The sequence below is a fragment of the Lampetra planeri genome, chromosome 12, assembly GCF_965212315.1.
Source record: "Lampetra planeri chromosome 12, kcLamPlan1.2.h2, whole genome shotgun sequence".
NCBI lineage: Eukaryota > Metazoa > Chordata > Hyperoartia > Petromyzontiformes > Petromyzontidae > Lampetra > Lampetra planeri.
In genome coordinates, this window is record NC_136118.1 from 1402279 (window position 1) to 1420084 (window position 17806).

Consider the following 17806-nt stretch of genomic DNA (forward strand, 5'->3'; position numbering starts at 1 on the left):
CCAGGATGTGAACTTGCAACCTTCTGATTGGAAGCCGCTCGCTCGTCTGCTGAGCCACCGGGCTACCTGGTGGGTTCATAATAATGTTGCTTATACAAATATAGCTAGAATAAGTGTGTATGTGTACACAAGAGCTTAATTCCTCACTGGATAAAGTTATTCTTGGTTGCTGGTAGAACAGAGTAGGCACGTGATTAGTCAGGGTTCGTTTGTGGTGGGGTGAAGTGTGGGTACTCCCACCTACAAGTCGTCTGCCCAGTGTGGAAGAGTAGACCAAAGACCCTCTCGAGGGGTTCTCTAGAGTTCCCTCTAGTGGAGGCCGTTCTGCCAGCAGTGGCTCAAACGAGTAATTGCAGGGCTGCGCCTTTACTCCAAAAAGGTAGGTTTGATTTTAATAAAATTTGAAATAAATGTTTTTCTCTCCCCTGCCCATTCTCTGTTCTGCAGTCAAAATGCAAATCCTCCTGCAAGGGAGAGGGGAGAGGATGGGGGGGGGGGGCGGGGGAGGGTGTGACATAATCAGTAGCCGGTGTCGCACACACCCGCAGTGGCACTCCGCATGGACTCCGGGATCAGTGAGTGCGGAGAGGCGATTGCTGGCATGCGGCACCGATGTTTTTTTCAAGTGTCACGCTCCTCGTGAAACAATGCCAGATTTGCGCCTGCGTCATCATCGGCCATGGTCGATCCACTGCTGGCGGTATCCCTAGCAATTTGGCGGGCGATGATCGACCGAGCACCCACACACGAGCTGATTTCATCGCTCCATCTCCCGTGGTGTACGTAATTGCCGTACGCGTTAATAATAATAATGCAATTTATAACGCGCGCAAATTTGCGGGCGTAACGGCCGCAACTCAGAGGCGCGGAGCCAAGCTCGAAAGCATGGCTTATAGAGGTGAGTTTTTAAGTCTCTCTTGAAGGAGGCGATTGAGGTGATGCTGCGAATGTGCAGAGGGATGATGGCGTTCCAGACTGTTGGGGCTGCCACCGAGAAGCGGCATTGCTGGGACCTGCACAGGCCTATTTTGCTGTTCTTAATGGTCCGGGCGAAGTAATTGACCTGTGCATGTTCCTCTAATCCATGTGCACCTCGTCCTGTCTCTCCGTGTAATGAAGACGAGTGTGTGTATGTGATGCACGCAGTTGGGTCATGCACCGTGTATTTCTGTTGCTACTGCTCCACTTTGCTGTGGGCGATGAGAGAGGGGAGAGGTAGGAGAGTGTGCGTGGAGGGGAGGAGAGTGAGATGAGTGGAAAGAGGTAGGAGAGTGCGTGGAAGGGGGGTAAAGTGAAATGAGAGGGGAGAGGTAGGAGAGTGCGTGGAGGGGAGGAGAGTGAAATGAGAGGGGAGAGGCAGGAGAGTGCGTGGAGGGGAGTAGAGTGAGATGAGAGGGGAGAGGTAGGAGAGTGCGTGGAGGGGAGGAGAGTGAAATGAGAGGGGAGAGGTAGGAGAGTGCGTGGTGGGGAGTAGAGTGAGATGAGAGGGGAGAGGTAGGAGAGTGCGTGGAGGGGAGGAGAGTGAAATGAGAGGGGAGAGGTAGGAGAGTGCGTGGTGGGGAGTAGAGTGAGATGAGAGGGGAGAGGTAGGAGAGTGCGTGGTGGGGAGTAGAGTGAGATGAGAGGGGAGAGGTAGGAGAGTGCGTGGAGGGGAGGAGAGTGAAATGAGAGGGGAGAGGTAGGAGAGTGCGTGGAGGGGAGGAGAGTGAGATGAGAGGGGAGAGGTAGGAGAGTGCGTGGTGGGGAGTAGAGTGAGATGAGAGGGGAGAGGTAGGAGAGTGCGTGGTGGGGAGTAGAGTGAGATGAGAGGGGAGAGGTAGGAGAGTGCGTGGAGGGGAGTAGAGTGAGATGAGAAGGGAGAGGTAGGAGAGTGCGTGGAGGGGAGTAGAGTGAGATGAGAAGGGAGAGGTAGGAGAGTGCGTGGAGGGGAGTAGAGTGAGATGAGAGGGGAGAGGCAGGAGAGTGCGTGGAGGGGAGTAGAGTGAGATGAGAGGGGAGAGGTAGGAGAGTGCGTGGAGGGGAGTAGAGTGAGATGAGAGGGGAGAGGCAGGAGAGTGCGTGGAGGGGAGTAGAGTGAGATGAGAGGGGAGAGGCAGGAGAGTGCGTGGAGGGGAGTAGAGTGAGATGAGAGGGGAGAGGTAGGAGAGTGCGTGGAGGGGAGTAGAGTGAGATGAGAGGGGAGAGGTAGGAGAGTGCGTGGAGGGGAGTAGAGTGAGATGAGAGGGGAGAGGTAGGAGAGTGCGTGGAGGGGAGTAGAGTGAGATGAGAGGGGAGAGGTAGGAGAGTGCGTGGAGGGGAGTGGAGTGAGATGAGAGGGGAGAGGTAGGAGAGTGCGTGGAGGGGAGTGGAGTGAGATGAAGAGAAGGCAGGGGTGAGCCTGTGGAGGTGGATCGCTCCACGCCAATCTCACTCCACCACCGCAATCCCGCGAGACACATTTACGTTCTTGTAAAAAGTTCTGTTTAATTAATTGCACAAAAACGTGTCATTTCAGCAACAACAAGAAAAACCTGCTGAATCCACAACAGACGACGCAGCGCAGATGTTCCGAATCATCGACGAGAAATCGCGCATTCATCTCAATCTGCACCCCTTATGTTCGGCTTCGCGCGACGGGACTCCGCGCGTTCGCTCGCTCGCGGCGCCCCGTCTCGCCCTGCCGCCGCCCCGAGCCAAGATGCTCCTCCGGCGCTCAACTACCGGACGGACAGACGCTAAATCCCACGGCGTACGCGTGGCGTCGGGGGGGCTGGGTGGCGGAGTCCGCTTCAGCTGACCACTGCTACCCGGCGCCGGGCTGAAACTCAGCTCTTCGTAGAGGTTTTCTGTCTCTGTCGTCGGGCATACGGGGCCACAACGTTCCACCGGGGCACGGTTATATTTTTGGCGCGTCTTGATGAAACTCGCGGTGTGTCTTTGGTCTGCGCGTGCGTGTTTGGCTATTCACTTTTTCCCGTTCCGAGATATCTGCAAGTTGCAGGGTGGGTCCCTGTTCACCACTGAATCTCGGAACGCGCAAGCGGTTGAGCGTTAATTGTATTTAGAGAAGCGTAGCGCTGTTGTTTTTAAAGACATTGTCAACGCTGCACAGAACTGTAAATACACGGCCGCACTCTCTGATCGCTGGCGCCAAACGGTGCCGCACACCCTCCCGCATGGCCTTGTGGGAACCTCAGTACCCCAAAGAAGTTATTATTATTTTATTTTTTATTCCGTTTCCATTCCGATGACGTACGCATATGTCATCAAAATAGAATTGAAAAAAAAAACGAATGACGTATGCGTACGTCATCGGAACTAGAAAGAGTTAACCGTGCGCCGAGCCAGAGCTGCGGGTCTCCAGAAAAGCAAAGTGAAATCTCACGCACGCAGAAAACACAAAGACAAAGATCCCCCGTATAGCCTTTAATGGACTGTTGGGGCAAGTGCTGTTCGCGAGTAGCACCGATGAAGTCCGGCACGGTGCATGAAGGGGTGGGTGGCCAGCACCACCTTCTTTGTCTCCCCAGTGGTGATGTTTAACACACTCCTTCAGGTACTCATTTGAAGCTGAGTGGACCTAGAGGTGGCCCAGGACCAGTTCAAATAATCTTCACTGGTGTTGGCCATGAACGTGAATCGAACTCGGGTCGTCAAGTTCGTAGTGCAGTGATCTATCCACTGTACCACCGCTTCCCACGCAGAAACACACACGTGCGAATGCACATACAAACTGAAAGTTCTCCCTCGTGTTGCCTAATAGACTGCTGGGGCAAACGTTGTTAGCGAGCACATTTTAAAGGTCCACATGGTGGAATGACTAGAACCGAGGTACTTATTTATGGCTGTGATGAGCTTGGAGAGGCCTATCACCGATTCAGACATTCGCCACTGATGCTAGCCGGACAAGGAATTGGACTCGGGCCACTGGATTGGGAGTGTAGCGTGTGACCATTGCACCACTTCTCTGCTTACGCTCACACACACATATACGGATCTCCCCTGCGCCTTGGCGTAGATCCACAATTCTCACGAACACCTCCTCATTGGAACAGACCCACAGTGATACGTGTAGTCCCTTGCCGGCTCGTGGCTCCAACGTTAGGAGGCTACAAACGCCACCCCAGTTCTCAGCTGACAATGAATGCAGGTGGATTCATTGGGATGCGTCGGCAGTGGCTTCCCCCGAGAACCGGTCTGGTGGAGCCCAGCACTGGTGCCGCATCATCACCATAAGAATTATTTTATTTTATTAATTAATTCATCATCTTCACGCGCCACCTTCCTTAAATCCACCTGCACGAATTATCAGCCGAGCCTGGAAAACCCGTAGTCCCGAGCCACTGCCGGGGCTCAGCAGGCCCGACTCCGTGCCACTCACCTTGCGTCCAGCTTTTGATGGCCTCATAATCGTCGTCATCTTCGGGAGGGAGGTCATAGATGAGGTCACCGGGAGGAGGGACGTCATAGATGGTGTCACCAGGGGTAAGATCATAGATGTGGTCCATGGTCCGCAGGTGCCGGGTCTGCTCCAACAAACAAGTGCGCACGGTTAACCTGGCAGGTTCAGCATAGGGGCACCATGGTGGCAAGATGTTAACCGTCTCACCTGGTATACAGGAGGTCGTGGGTTCAACCCCGACGCCTATATATTTGTAGTTTGTATGTCTCTCTCCCCGTGATTGCGTGGATTTTTCCTCGGTTCCTCCAATTTTTTTCCTCCACATTTATAAACATGCATGTCGAGTATTTGGCTGCTTTTAACTTACACGCGATAAGCCACTTCGTTGAGCGATCATTTGTGGCCAGGTTGCTTCTGAAATAGAACTATACAGCTCAGTGGGCCAAGTTTTCGGAGGTGGTGGGGGTGATGCTGCTGCTGCTGTGTGTAGTCCCAATTGAGTGATTGGCAGTGTAATTGTTCAGGATTGGGATGTTTTGGCCAATACCAGTGTATTTAGCTGTGCAAGAAAACTGCAGAACCCGGAGGAAACCCATGCAGAACAGAGGGAGAACGTACAAACTCCACATGCATTGGCTCCCGAGTCGGGAATCGAACCCAGGCCCATGTTGGTGTTAGGCACGAGTGTCGCTACTGCGCCACTCTGCCCCATGAACCAACACACTCGTAAAATTGGAATTGACCAAACGTATTAATGCAGGAACCTCCACCATCATTATCATCGTCGTCAATATGATGAGCAATATTCCGCAGGAGTGAATCGCACGACATTCTGCTGGACACCCTCACTCATCACCACGAGGCGGGGGGGGGGTGTGCTCGTCTGTGCTCCTGGGAGGCAGGAGTTTGTGGATCCATCGGAGATTCATGAAACTCTCAAACCCCAGCGGAGAGTTCTCCCTCGCTTAACCTAATGGACCGTTGCTGCCAATGCTGTTAGGGAGCACATATTAAAAAGTCAACATCGCGGTGTGGCCAACACCATACCTGGCGGCCACTTTTGTCTTCACAAGTACTGATATTTACACACGACAGCAGCTACTCATTTGAAGCGGAGTTGACCAAGAGGAGGCTGTGCTGTGACCTCAAGCTGTGCTGTGGCCAGGGGAGGTCAGTCACAGCTGTTAGGATCGTGAACCCATCTGTGCAGAGCCTTGAGTGGGGGCGGTGGGGGGGATGTTGGGGTTTCTCCAGGTTATCCGGTTTCCTCCCACAAGCCAAACGCTCATGAACGTAACTGGACGAACATCCCAATGCGAGGCAGGGTCCTCTTGCTCGGGAGCCTTGGGAGTCGGCGAGCGACGATTTCCACAACCATTAAAATGACCACGCGCGCTTTACAAACCGGCAGCAAACATCACCGGCGCTGGATCGAATATCTGAGCCTCACGGCACGAGTCACTCAGCCTCACCACACTGGGTACAAGCGCACGGCACGCGCCTGCCTGCCTGCCTGCGTGCTTCAGATCCACTTAGACCGCGGAACAAACACCGCGTTCCGTCAAACGCCGTGTCATCCAAGCGCAGGCACCATGACGGGCAGATGGGGGGACGGAGGAGGCGGAGAGGGGGGCGAAGAGGAGGATGAGGGGAGAGAGCAGGGAGTGAATGGAGATACAAGCAGTAGAGGGGGGAGGAAGATTGGTAGAGGGAGACACGAGGAGGAGGAGTGGAGGAACCAGTCGGAGCCCACTGGCACAGAGAATCAAAGTCTTGGACAGTGTCCGAGACAGTTTATGTCAGCTGGCAGTGACGGCGCAGTCCAGGCAGGCGAAGGAGGCTGTGTCATTGTAAGCTCGACGAGGCTATCCGCTGCGTCATCAAACATGACCCCAAGCAGGGGAGGCGCTGCCGCCCAAAATAAAACAACCACGTGATGAGCAAGAGAGGTGGTGGAGCGGGGTGGGTGGGGGCGATCAATGACGAATATTATAATTCTCCAAATTCCTCACGGGGCCAACGACGTAACATCTCTCGCAGTTTACCATTCACTTCCGCCCCCAAACAAACGCAAACGGGGTCGGGAGCACGCTGCCGCACGCCCCAGATGGTCGCCAAACACGTGCCAAGCGACGTTGGCGAAGCGCGAATTAACGCGAGGCGGCGCGCTCTGCCACGCCACGTGCGACGTGCCTTAACAATCATCAGACGCGTGCAGCGTGTAAAACGACCTGAGTTGTATTGGGGAAGCGGCTACGTTGGTAAGCTCGGCACGATGGCAGCTTGGGCCAACGGTGGCTGCAGCAGGATGAATGGGGGGGGAGGGAGTCGCCACGGTGGCGAGATGTTAACTACCTCGCCTGGTATACAGGGGCACGTGGGTTCGATCCCAAATTTGACGCCTGTATATTTGGGGTTTGCGTGTCTCTCTCCCCACGGTCTCGTGGACTTTTCGCCGGAGCCTCCGGTTTTCCCCTCCGCATTTAGAAACGTGCGTTTAGAGTATTCAGCTGCTATAAATTTTCACACGATGAGCCACTTCGTTGAACTTTCATCACTTGGTGCCAGGTTGCTTCTGAAAATTAGTTATAGAGCTCAGTCTTACTTGGTAAAATAAAAAATAAAAATTAAGGTTTAGTTTAGAACGGCCGAGTGGTGCTCGTGATCAGCGACGTCCGTCGTTTGACTCTGAACTCAACGCGTCCTGGCGAGTGAGCGAACAACGCCAATCGGCAGGCCACCGTGCACGCCTTGGCCCCATATCATCACCTCGACAACAACAATAGCCAAGGTGTATTCTACACATCCCATAAAACCACACGTGTCTTGTGGGCAAGGGCATAATCTGAGCAACTTTGGCTCAGCGCAAGCAAAATAATATAATACAGTGCATCGATTTTTTTTTCTGCTCTTAGCATTGCAAACTTGCAGGCGCAAATGCAACCAATCTCAGCAACCCCAAGAAGTGTCCTGCGAATATCGATATCAGGCTCGGAATTAATTCCCATCAGGGTGCGCACACCCAAGTGAACTGATTAACAGTTGATTTACAATCATGCGACGCATCTCATGTGCCCCGGCGAGCCACCTAGCCAGTGTGTGCGTGTGTGCGCAGGCGTTCGACACTTCACGTGGCCTCAACGTGCACATAGCCTGGCACAAGCGTCGTGGTGACGTCACCGCCACTTAGTGGCGAATGGCGGTTGTTGTTGTTGTGAGCGTTCGAAGGTGTGTGTGTGTGTGTGTGGGGAGTGGAGGTGTCCTGGTTAGTGCGCTGCACTACGAACCTGGCGACCCAAGTTCGATTCCCACTCACGGTCAACACCAATGACGATGATCTGAACCGGTCCTGGGCCTCGCCTAGGTCGACTCAGCGTTAAATGAGTACCTGGTGCAATGTGTAAACATCGCCACGAGGGAGACAAAGGCGGCCGGGCGTGGTGCTGGCCACCCACCCCCTCGTGTGCCGTGCCGGCCTTCATAGGTGCTGCTTGCTCACAGCACTTGCCCCAAACGTTTGTTGAGGCTATACGGGGGAACATTGCCTTTGTGTGTGCGAGCGAGCGGAGAATCGTGGCCATAGGGAATTGTGACGAAATAATTCGACGCGGTGTCTTTATTCATTAATTTAGTCGACGAAAACTGTGAGTGAGCAAAAATCACGGAGCGTGACGATGGCTGCTCTGCTGGCATGCTGCCCGCAAAGAGGTCAAAAGGTGACCGGGACGGCGCCGAGCGACACGAGATTGGCTTGGATGGAGACGCACAGAGATGCGTCACCGTAACGTTACCGGAGGCCGCAGTGCGCCGAGCATAACACAGCAATGGTAGTTACCCATCATATGAATAATTTAACTTATTTATCCAGGAGAGCCACGCCAAGATGCAGGACTCCTGCCTCAGGAGGGTCGTGGTCACATTCGTTTTGTTGTTGTTACTTCAGGATGTTTACAGCCAATTAACGAGACTACACGTGGGAGGAAACCGGAGACACGCGGAGAAAACCCACGCGCGTCGTGCGAGGGAGCGACTCATTATCCCCGTACGGATGGAAACAGATGTAGATGAGTTCACCTGCTCTACCGCCATCTCCTGGCGTGCCACGGTATGTGGCACCTCCTCGGCGCCCACGGGAATGGAGTTCCACAACACTTGTGTGCGGTGATCCACCAACTCTCTCTCTGCTGCCTCCACAGTACTGGATTACAGGCCAAGCGCGATATCTCCACCAGCACCCGGCTATATATACACACATACACACGGGTGTGTGTGTATGTGTGTATATTAATTCACTGATTGACATGATAATATTGGTGCGTGGTATGGGGAGTGGGGAAATTGCGGCTAAAACATATTCTGGATAATTTAACAGTGGTGAGGGCATGCGTGTGTAGGTGTGCGTGTGTAGGGTGTGCATGTACGGGCGTGGTGCTGGCCACCCACCCCCTCGTATGCCATGCCGGCCTTCGTAGGTGCTCGCTAACAGCACTTGCCCCAACAGTCTGTGAAGGCTACACGGGGGATCTGTGTGTGTGTGTGTGCACGCGTGTGTGTGAAGATTGGTATGTGTTCAGGTTGATGAAGTTCAAATTGATTTTGTTTTACCGGTTGATAACTCGGAGCCCAATATGGGAGTCTCATCTGCAAGAGTAACCTGGGTCATCCAAATTAAGGAAAGCAAAATAAATAATATAAAGTACAGACAGTGATTCCATTTAGTTGCATGGAAGCGAGGGGTGGGTACATGAGCGAGGGGTGAACGAGTGAGCAAAGTATGAGTGTGTGTTTGTGTATGCGAGTATGAGTATGTGAGCAAGTATGTGTGTATGTACGGGAACGTGTGTGTATGTGAACGAGTGTGTATGTGTGTGAGTCAGTGTATATGTGAGCGGGTGTGTATATATGAGCGATCTGTATATGTATGCGAGTCAGTGTGTGTATGCAAGTCGGTGTGTGTATGCGAGTTGGTGTGTGTATGCGAGTCGGTGTGTGTATGTGAGCGGGTGTGTGTATGTGAGTCGGTGTGTATGTGAGCGGGTGTGTGACCTTGCTCCACTGTACCTCACTCACCAGGCCTTGTACCTGCTGGGTTTCTCAACAGAGCGAAGGCGGCTCTCTCTCTCTCACACACACGCGGCGTGCACTCACTCACTCACACGCACGCCTGAAGCCGCGTCCGGCCCGAGTGTGGTCTCCTTAGTCAACACGCCCAGAGCCGTTTGGCCACCCTGCTCGCCGCCTCACAACAACAGCCACATCATCCCTTCCACAGCAGCCGCAGCAGCAACGCGGCAGCGGCAGCAGCCGCCTCCAGTGCCAATCCCTGTGGGCCCCCCCCCGCCTCGCCCTGGCTACAGCCGTAGCGACGGTTCCAGTGCGGGGGGGGGGGAAGGTCAAGCACGTGAGAGATGATGGTGATGGTGGTGTGCCGCACACGAGAAACGCCCGCTTGCAATTTTATCGGATGATTTAAACAGCAAGTTAATAATTATCAGCCGTGGGTGAGCTTTGCGCCGTCACAACACGAGCAAACGTGAGTGTGTAACGCCGACTCCACGTCGTGGCAACATTGTTAGGTCGCCGCATATCCGATTAGCAAGCACGGTTGGCCACGTGCGGTGCGAAAGAAAGTTCAACGTACACACACACACACGTGCAACGCACACACACACGTGCGATCCCAACAGAGACACCCACCGCTCGTGGTGGCTGCTGGCTGGACGGTGATGTCGATGTCGCTGCGGGGACACGGTGTGGCTAATCCCAGCAATCCCGCCCCTCCACCCCTCTCGCCTGGGCTCAGTGGCGGTGCCAGTCCCCCGTGGCTCAGGAGTCAAGCGCCCACACCCACGCGTCCCAGCGGCCGCATTGGTCAGCGAGGGGCTCTATCCGAGTGACCCCCACCGCCGCCGCGTGGCCAGTTCCATCTCCCCTCCCTCGCTCACTCGCCACTGCCAGCGCTTGGGCATCACTGTCAACAAGTGCGGCAATGGGTGCCCATCGTTTATATACAAGGGCCATTTCCGGAAACGTCGCCAATCAGTTTTTCTTTGCGAGGCAGTAACAGCATAGGTGACTGTGTCCCTTAGGTAACGGGTGGGGGGGGGGTGAAGTTAAATACAACAGGAAACACACCGCCTGCTGCTGCTGCTGCTGCAGTATTGCTGATTCACGTTTATTGTACCCGTTACAGGCACAGCGTGTCGGAAGGCAGCGATAAGCGCGCTTCCCACCTCGCAGCTGTTTCTCTGAAACTACAAACCACACAACGCTCCCTCCCCAAGATCCCTATTGATACGGGCTGTCCCTTTCGATAAAGTACAAGTCACAGACTAAACATGTGTGTTGTATACGTGTCATTACGCGTTTGCCAGGCGTGTGACAATGAACGCCCTGGACACCACTGCAAAGCAGATGCTCCATCCCAAGAGATTTCCAGGCGGAATATTTGAATAACAAAACAAACACCGACGTCAAAATACACCCACATAATGACTGCAACAGGCTGAGAATGCGTGGTCACCACATCGACGCATACAAAAGGAACGAAACAGTTAGACTTCTCCACAAATCTGGCTGTCGCCTGATGAAGCTGGTTGTAATTACTGGCGAAACGTCGTACTCGGATTGTAAATGTTGTGGCTTGGCTCTCCAACACACCGGTGTGCTGTACTAGTATACTACACTATACACTACATTATACACGATACTCTACACTATACACTACACACTACACTAGTGCTGTACTAGTGACGAATTGGCACGTTCCGTTTACGTGACAACCCTTACTAGTTGGCTGTGTCGGGTGGTGGCGGGTTTTAACGACACATTTACATATTTACGCGATCTAACCCAAAAACACTATTAAGGCTGAGAATGTCCGGCAATCGATGCCCTCATCCCCCCCCCACCGCCTTTCTCCATTTAATTCCCCTCTTTACCCCGTGATTGAACACATTCTTTATAATATCTCAACGAGTTGACAACAACAACAATACAATATTATCATTTACAGTCCCGTTACGTGGCGAAAGAGAAACCGCGGCGACGGTGACGCAAAGCGACGGAGTCGCAGCCGAGGGACGGAACGTGGCCAGGGGTTGATTTTTTTTTAGTCCACCAGGGAGACGGAGCGATGGAAATAATCTCGCGTGCACTTCCCACGTTGGCTGGCGGGGGGGTCTTCGGTGGTTGAGCGCGACTGATGATGGTGATCCTTCTGCCAACACTGCTGAATGAAAGCTACCCTATTTGGAATGCTGAACACTATTTTTGGTAAATCAACTAAATTACACTTTTTGTCATAAACGAAATTTTTTTTTACACCAGGTAAGACCTAACTGAGCTACGTAGCTCTTTTTCAGAAGCGACCTGGCCACAAATGATAGCTCAACCAAGTGGCGTATCATCATCACGTGGACACTTATAGCAGGAGCCAAATACTCTAAACGCGTGTTTCTGAAATGTGGTCGGAAAAACCCGGAGGACCTGGAGGAAATCCACACGACCACGGGGAGAACATGCAAACTCCAATATACAGGCGTCATGGTCGGGATCGAAGCTACGACCTCCTGTATACCAGGCGATGTAGTTAACAGCTCGCTACTAAATAGTTAACATATCGCGACTGCGGCGTCCGGGAATTGAGGGAGGAACCTCCGCGTCTGTGTGTTACTCAGAGTGTTTTAATTGCAATGTTTCAATAAAAACAGCACAAAACCGTCGGGTTTAAACGTAACGATCGTACCAGCATCGGTTTCTCCGTGTAAAACAACAGTGATGAAGAACAACACGTGAGCCCATTCGCCTAGCAGCCAACAGAGCGCCACGGTCGAAAGATGTTAACTACCTCGCCTGGTATAGAGGAGGTTGTGGGTTCGAGACCGACCCTGACCCCTGTTTATTTGGAGTTTGCGTGTTCTCCCCGTAGTTGCATGCATTCTTTTTCTCCACATTTAGAATCAACATGCGTTTAGAGGATACATTTCCACGCGATAAGCCACTTCGCTGAGATTTCATTTGAGGCCATGTCGCTTCTCTAAAAGAGCATTACCTGGTAAAAAAAAATAGTTTAATTCAAAAAATTGTTTAGTTCAGTTTTACAGCAGTACTTGTCTATGCCGACAAAACTCCCGCACCAGTTTCATCTGTGGAGTCATTAACGCAGCAGAGCTGCGTGAAACGAGAGCTGCCGGGTCTTCTCGCGGTTGTTACCACGCGCCCCCCCCCCCCCCGGTCGCTTACACACAGCTTAATGAATGCAGCCGTCAACTTGAGTTTTTAAATTATTCCTCTAGACCCGTGAGAGGAACAAAAGGCCACTTCAAAAAAATCACGCCTGTTTGTCCAAGGCGCTTCACCCCCCCCGCCTACCGTCTCACGTCTCATTTTTAATGGGTACAATTCATTTTCACACTCAGCTCAAGTTTCCTTTCCTCTACATTCGTCTCGGAAAATCACCACCACCACCACGACAACCCCAATTTAATAAAATTGTGGATTCACGCAGCGTCTAAATGTAACCGCATTTCAAGACTCGGCACAGAAACAGTGGGATGTCGCGATAACAGTGAAACAAGGGGGCATATTTATAATTATTTTCTTATTTTTATATATTCTATAATAATAGATTACCACTCAGGGGGAGGAAGTTCAGTCGTAGGCAGAGGAGAAACAGAAGTCCCTGAATGTGGATTTGAGAAAGAGGCAAGGGGGTTGACGTCAAGGATGTCTGGCGGTGGGAAGGAGTCCCGGATTCGGGGTGGCAACAGAGGAGAAGGAGCGACACCCCCGACTGAGCGAAGGTCCACTGGGAGCCTAGAACGCCTTGGGTGCTGGAGCGGACACCGCGTGGAGGAGGAGTGGCGTGGGATGAGAGGGGGAGGTAGCGAGTGCATGAGGTGGAGTGGAGGTGAGGTGAGAGAGGAAGGGAACTGTTGTTGTCCTTCCCCGTACATCCGATCAGCACGATTGGCTACGTACGGTGCGAAAGTAGTTCAACATACATCGAGGAGAGAGCATGGAATAGTGTTGTGCTACAAGAGGGAGTGAGATGAGAGGGAGTGAGATGAGAGGGAGTGAGATGAGAGGGAGCGTTCGTCGATCGAGTCGTGGGGTGGTATTCAGGGGAGGTCTCGGCGAATGGGTGCCGACGCGGCGATCTCGTTTGTAGCTGCGGTTGAGTCGTCTGGTAATGACATTGGTGAACCATTGGCTACATTACCACGCGCCCATGCTAACTTCACAGCTGTTTGCCAATGTTTTAGTGGCAGTTAATGGGCGAGGCGACTTGATCCGAATGCGCGCGTGCGTTCGCGAGCAATAAAGCAGGGGGTGCAGAGGTGCGGTGCCTCCACAGCGAACAGAGGGCACAACAAGAAAGCCATTTACATGTCCTGTACAGTAATAGTTTTGAATATATCGCGCAGACTTGTTATTCAAACGGTCTGCGGCGCTCCCAAGTGCGTCCGTGCGCGGCTTTTAATGAAGAGAATCCACTTAGCAGAGACGTTTATCGTTTCAGAGTTGGTGTTGCCCTGTGGATGAGTTGAGTGCAGTAGATAAGTGCATGTTTCTCTCTCACAGGAATAGTTTTAATTGTGATACACGCATGACGCTTGCTAGAGTTGTTCACAATGGCTTGTCTTCTCGTAAAAATCAACTTCAGCCACCTCAATATCATTGGTGCTCATCTGTTATTTTCAGGTGGCTCAAGTTTTTGTTCTCTTAGTCAACCTAGGAGACAATGTGTGCCAAATGTATGGTGCTTGCTCGTACAGTCTGTTCTCCTAGAACGCGGTAGTAGTTACGTTCCTGAAGAACAGCGCGTTATGGAAAAATTTCGTTATACAAAAATAATATAATATTAGGGTGAAGCACAGTCACCATACCACGTGAGATGCGTATGCAAGCTGTAAAGGACCGAGGCGCGTGGGTAGCATCGAGGAGCATCCAGTAGCATCCCAACGCCTTGTGCGATGCTGCACCGAGGCAGCCGTACAGCCGCTTTTTCGTCCTCGCGCGATGTAGTTCTGTTCACTCAATCGCGTTATATCCATTTCGCATCCGCGTTTTATAGAAATTTTAAGTGTTTTCCCTAAATACATTAAATCGCGTTATTTCCAATTCGCGAAATGAAAACACGCACGTTCTAGGAGGACAGACCCCATCCCCGCTTGAATGATCATTATTCACGTTATCTGCTCCACGAGTTGCAAAAGCCGCAATGCATCTCCCCGTTACCGCACAGATGTTATCTCCCAGGCAGATGTCGTTACCTTTGAAATAAGCACCCAGTTTGCATTTCTTATCACGCAGCCCACGACCGGTTCAGACATCACTCGCCACCGGCGAGATCCGTGGCCGAGAATTGAACTCAGGCAGCCCGGTTCAGAGCACAAAAGCACTCACCCAGCAGTGGAATGCCATCGGTGTACATATACCCCCAACTTGTTGTCATGAAGACAAACGAAATGGTAAAAAAAAATCTAAAATGTAATTGATTATTGAATACGACTGGAACAGCGACAATGCATCATACCACGGGAAGGATGGGCAAACAAGACTTTACGACACCAGCTGAAGGCTGAGCGGCTATTGCCGGGCTGCTCAAACTATTCTAAAACTAGCTAATATTTACCCTGATACAGCTTTTACAATCTCACACACACACGGCTACGCATAACAACCCTCTGCTAAGAGCTCTCCCAGTCGGCTTGTTTAAAAGGCCCCGCCTGGAATGTTCCATCCGTCACGTGCGCCCGGTACGGCGAGCGCCGACGGTGCGTGGATGAGCGACGTGGGCATTGGGAGGAGGGGGCAACAACGTCCCGCCCTCCCTCTACCCCCCCACTTCCCCTCTCCCCCGTTCACCCGCCCCCCTCGCACAGTCCACGGCATGGAGAAGCCCTTAGCATTTTAACGCTCACATTGAAAACAACAAATGATGTGTAAGAAAACAATTGTTAATAATCATAAAACTAAATATTATTTTAAGGTGTTCAATGCGCCTGGCGATTGGCTGTTGAACTCTTGAGTGTGAACGTAAATTAATGGAAGTGTGGATCAATAAAAATGTAATTAGTTTCATCTGTACGAGAACACGGAGCCTTGAGAGTGATAAGGGCAACCTTGGATTTTGACTACGAGTCAAGTGAAACCAGACACGGTCCCGCATTTACATATCTGCTGACGAATGTGTGTCACTGAATGCGTCCTTACACGTGGCAAGTTCCATCTCCAGGGACTGTGCATGCGAAATAGTTTATATCGCAATTATTCATAACCGGATTTTTCTGCACGCGAGTAGAATAATTTACATCACCGATGCTTCGAAATATATTCATTGGTTTCTGGCGGAATGGTGGTGCAGTGGTTAGCGCACTGCGACGTATACCTGGCGCCACCCGAGTTCGATTCCCGGCCTTGTCCAGTGCGTCTCTCCACTTCACGAACCCGCAGCGACCAGCGCGGTGAAGTGTGGAACGAGAATTACCCCCCGTGGTCTGGACCCCATACCCCCCCCCCCCCCTGTGGTCTCCCTCTTCGGCTGAACGATTTGGGGGAAATATCTCATTGCGATTTTTCTGACAGATATTGCGATTTGATGTTCGATTTCATGTTTTTGACGCCAAGCTTCAGTTCAATATTCACTGTGTAATAGATTTAAAACATGTGATGGGGCATTAGCACATGATACCATCAAAATATGAACTGCTCTAGATATTCTAATGTAATGGTGAGAACTTAAAAGACATTAATTCCAACATGTATCTATTAAAATGTATTAATTGAAATAGAACAATCAAACATAGAACAATTGTTAAGTTAAATAAATAAAGTTATAACAATAAAAAACACAACAATTCCAATAATAGGACTCTTCAAATCGCAAAAATCGCAGCCTTTGAGATTTGCTAATCGCATTGTTTCAAATTGCGATTGTTATTTGAAATCGATTAATCGTTCAGCGCTACCCCCTACCCCAGTTCAATCCCAGGTGTAGGACTTCTTCCTAAGGCCATGTCTACAAAGTAAACGTGCCTACCGACGGTTTCTGTGACGCAGTGGTTCTTCATTGCAAGCCCCGCGGACTACTGGCGGCTCCTGGTGGCCAAGAGTGTGGGCCCCTGATGTGTGGATCCCGGCGATACACAACACGTGAAAACAACACGTGAAAACACCCCCCATCATCATCGTCATCGTCGTGTTGCTGCCAAACTCCAATGCTTTCAAATATGTGGCGGCTCTCGCACTGATGATGTCTCATCGGCGAAAGTGACCCCTCCCCCACCTCTGATAATTAGCGAAGAAAGCTGCTGTTAAGCGTCTTGAATTATATAATTCAATATGGTTCCATATTGAATTATATAATTCTATGAGCAAAGGGCTCCACGTTTTTTCAAAATTTCCACGATAAAAACGCTCGGCACGCACTCTCGCCACGCACCCCATCCCATCCGCACACCAACAACACAATCCGATGGCAGTTCTAACACCATGCCTCCGCGTAGGCTCACGAATACACCGTTTCAAACTTTAGACTCGCTCCGAGTGATGCTTACGCAATCGTACCTGTTCAGAAACCTCAGCGAGGCTCCCCACCCACCCTCCGCGCGCTTTGTTGCACGTTTCTCGGGAGACTCACGCCGCGACGCAGCTGTTGAACCCAAAAACTCTTTGGCGAATAAACTCGGTACAAGGCAGCGGGCGTTCGGGTCTTTTAACTGCTCCCCCCCCCCCCTACGATGAGAACGGCGAATAAGCAGGGCAGGCGCTGTGGGTAAGCCCCTGCATGTTTGTGTGTAATCTATGTATGTGTATATCCGCAATATATGTGTGTGCGTAATCAGTGTGTGCGATTGGGGAAGCGGAATTTTGGATATGCGTTATGAGCAACGTGCACGTACGGAGGCCATGTAGACCGGTAGAACCAGTCGAACGAGATGTGCACGGCTGATCACGGCGAGGTGGGCAGACTGAGACGTACAACGGAAGGCGTCGTCACAGAGAAATCCACAAACGCACACACGCGCGTGGCTGGCTCGGCACCCCAGCCTGCCCTGTACGCAAACAAGACGCTTTATCCTCAACAATTCCGCCCTCGCCCCGCCCCGCACTTAAAAATGTGCACCGACGTGTGATGGGACATTTTGGGAGAGCATTGTCGCGTGAACGGCCCTGTCCTTTGCAACTCCCCAGCGCCACCCGCTCGCGGGGCATGGCCTCGAGGGTAGCGCGTGCGCTGCGAGCTGTCGCACAGGTGGACGGCGCGACTCCAGCGGCAGCCCGGATTCACACGGCGCCCCGTCTGCTTCGCAACTGGAGGTTAAAGACTCCGTGGCGTTGTGCGCAAGAGAAAGCGACTGCGTGTCGGTGCCCCGGCACAGAGTTGCCACATTTGACAACTTTGCCCGCAAATTGGTC

At 52.0% G+C, this 17806-nt stretch overlaps 1 protein-coding gene across 6 annotated transcripts in view; it reads right to left on the reverse strand.

The window, feature by feature from the left end:
* The window catches only part of LOC144721488 (dynamin-binding protein-like), a 33463-nt gene extending 16017 nt beyond the window's left edge, over window positions 1–17446 (reverse strand). The window contains exons 1-2 of one of the 6 annotated variants that reach the window (XM_078599129.1): window positions 17290–17446; window positions 4361–4505 (exon numbers count right to left, since the gene is read on the reverse strand). In XM_078599129.1, the coding sequence (XP_078455255.1) occupies window positions 4361–4505; window positions 17290–17298 (154 nt within the window). In that variant the 5' untranslated portion in view covers window positions 17299–17446. The other 5 variants (XM_078599130.1, XM_078599133.1, XM_078599134.1 and 2 more) reach the window with 5 other exon arrangements.
* Between the last annotated feature and the right edge of the window lie 360 nt (window positions 17447–17806).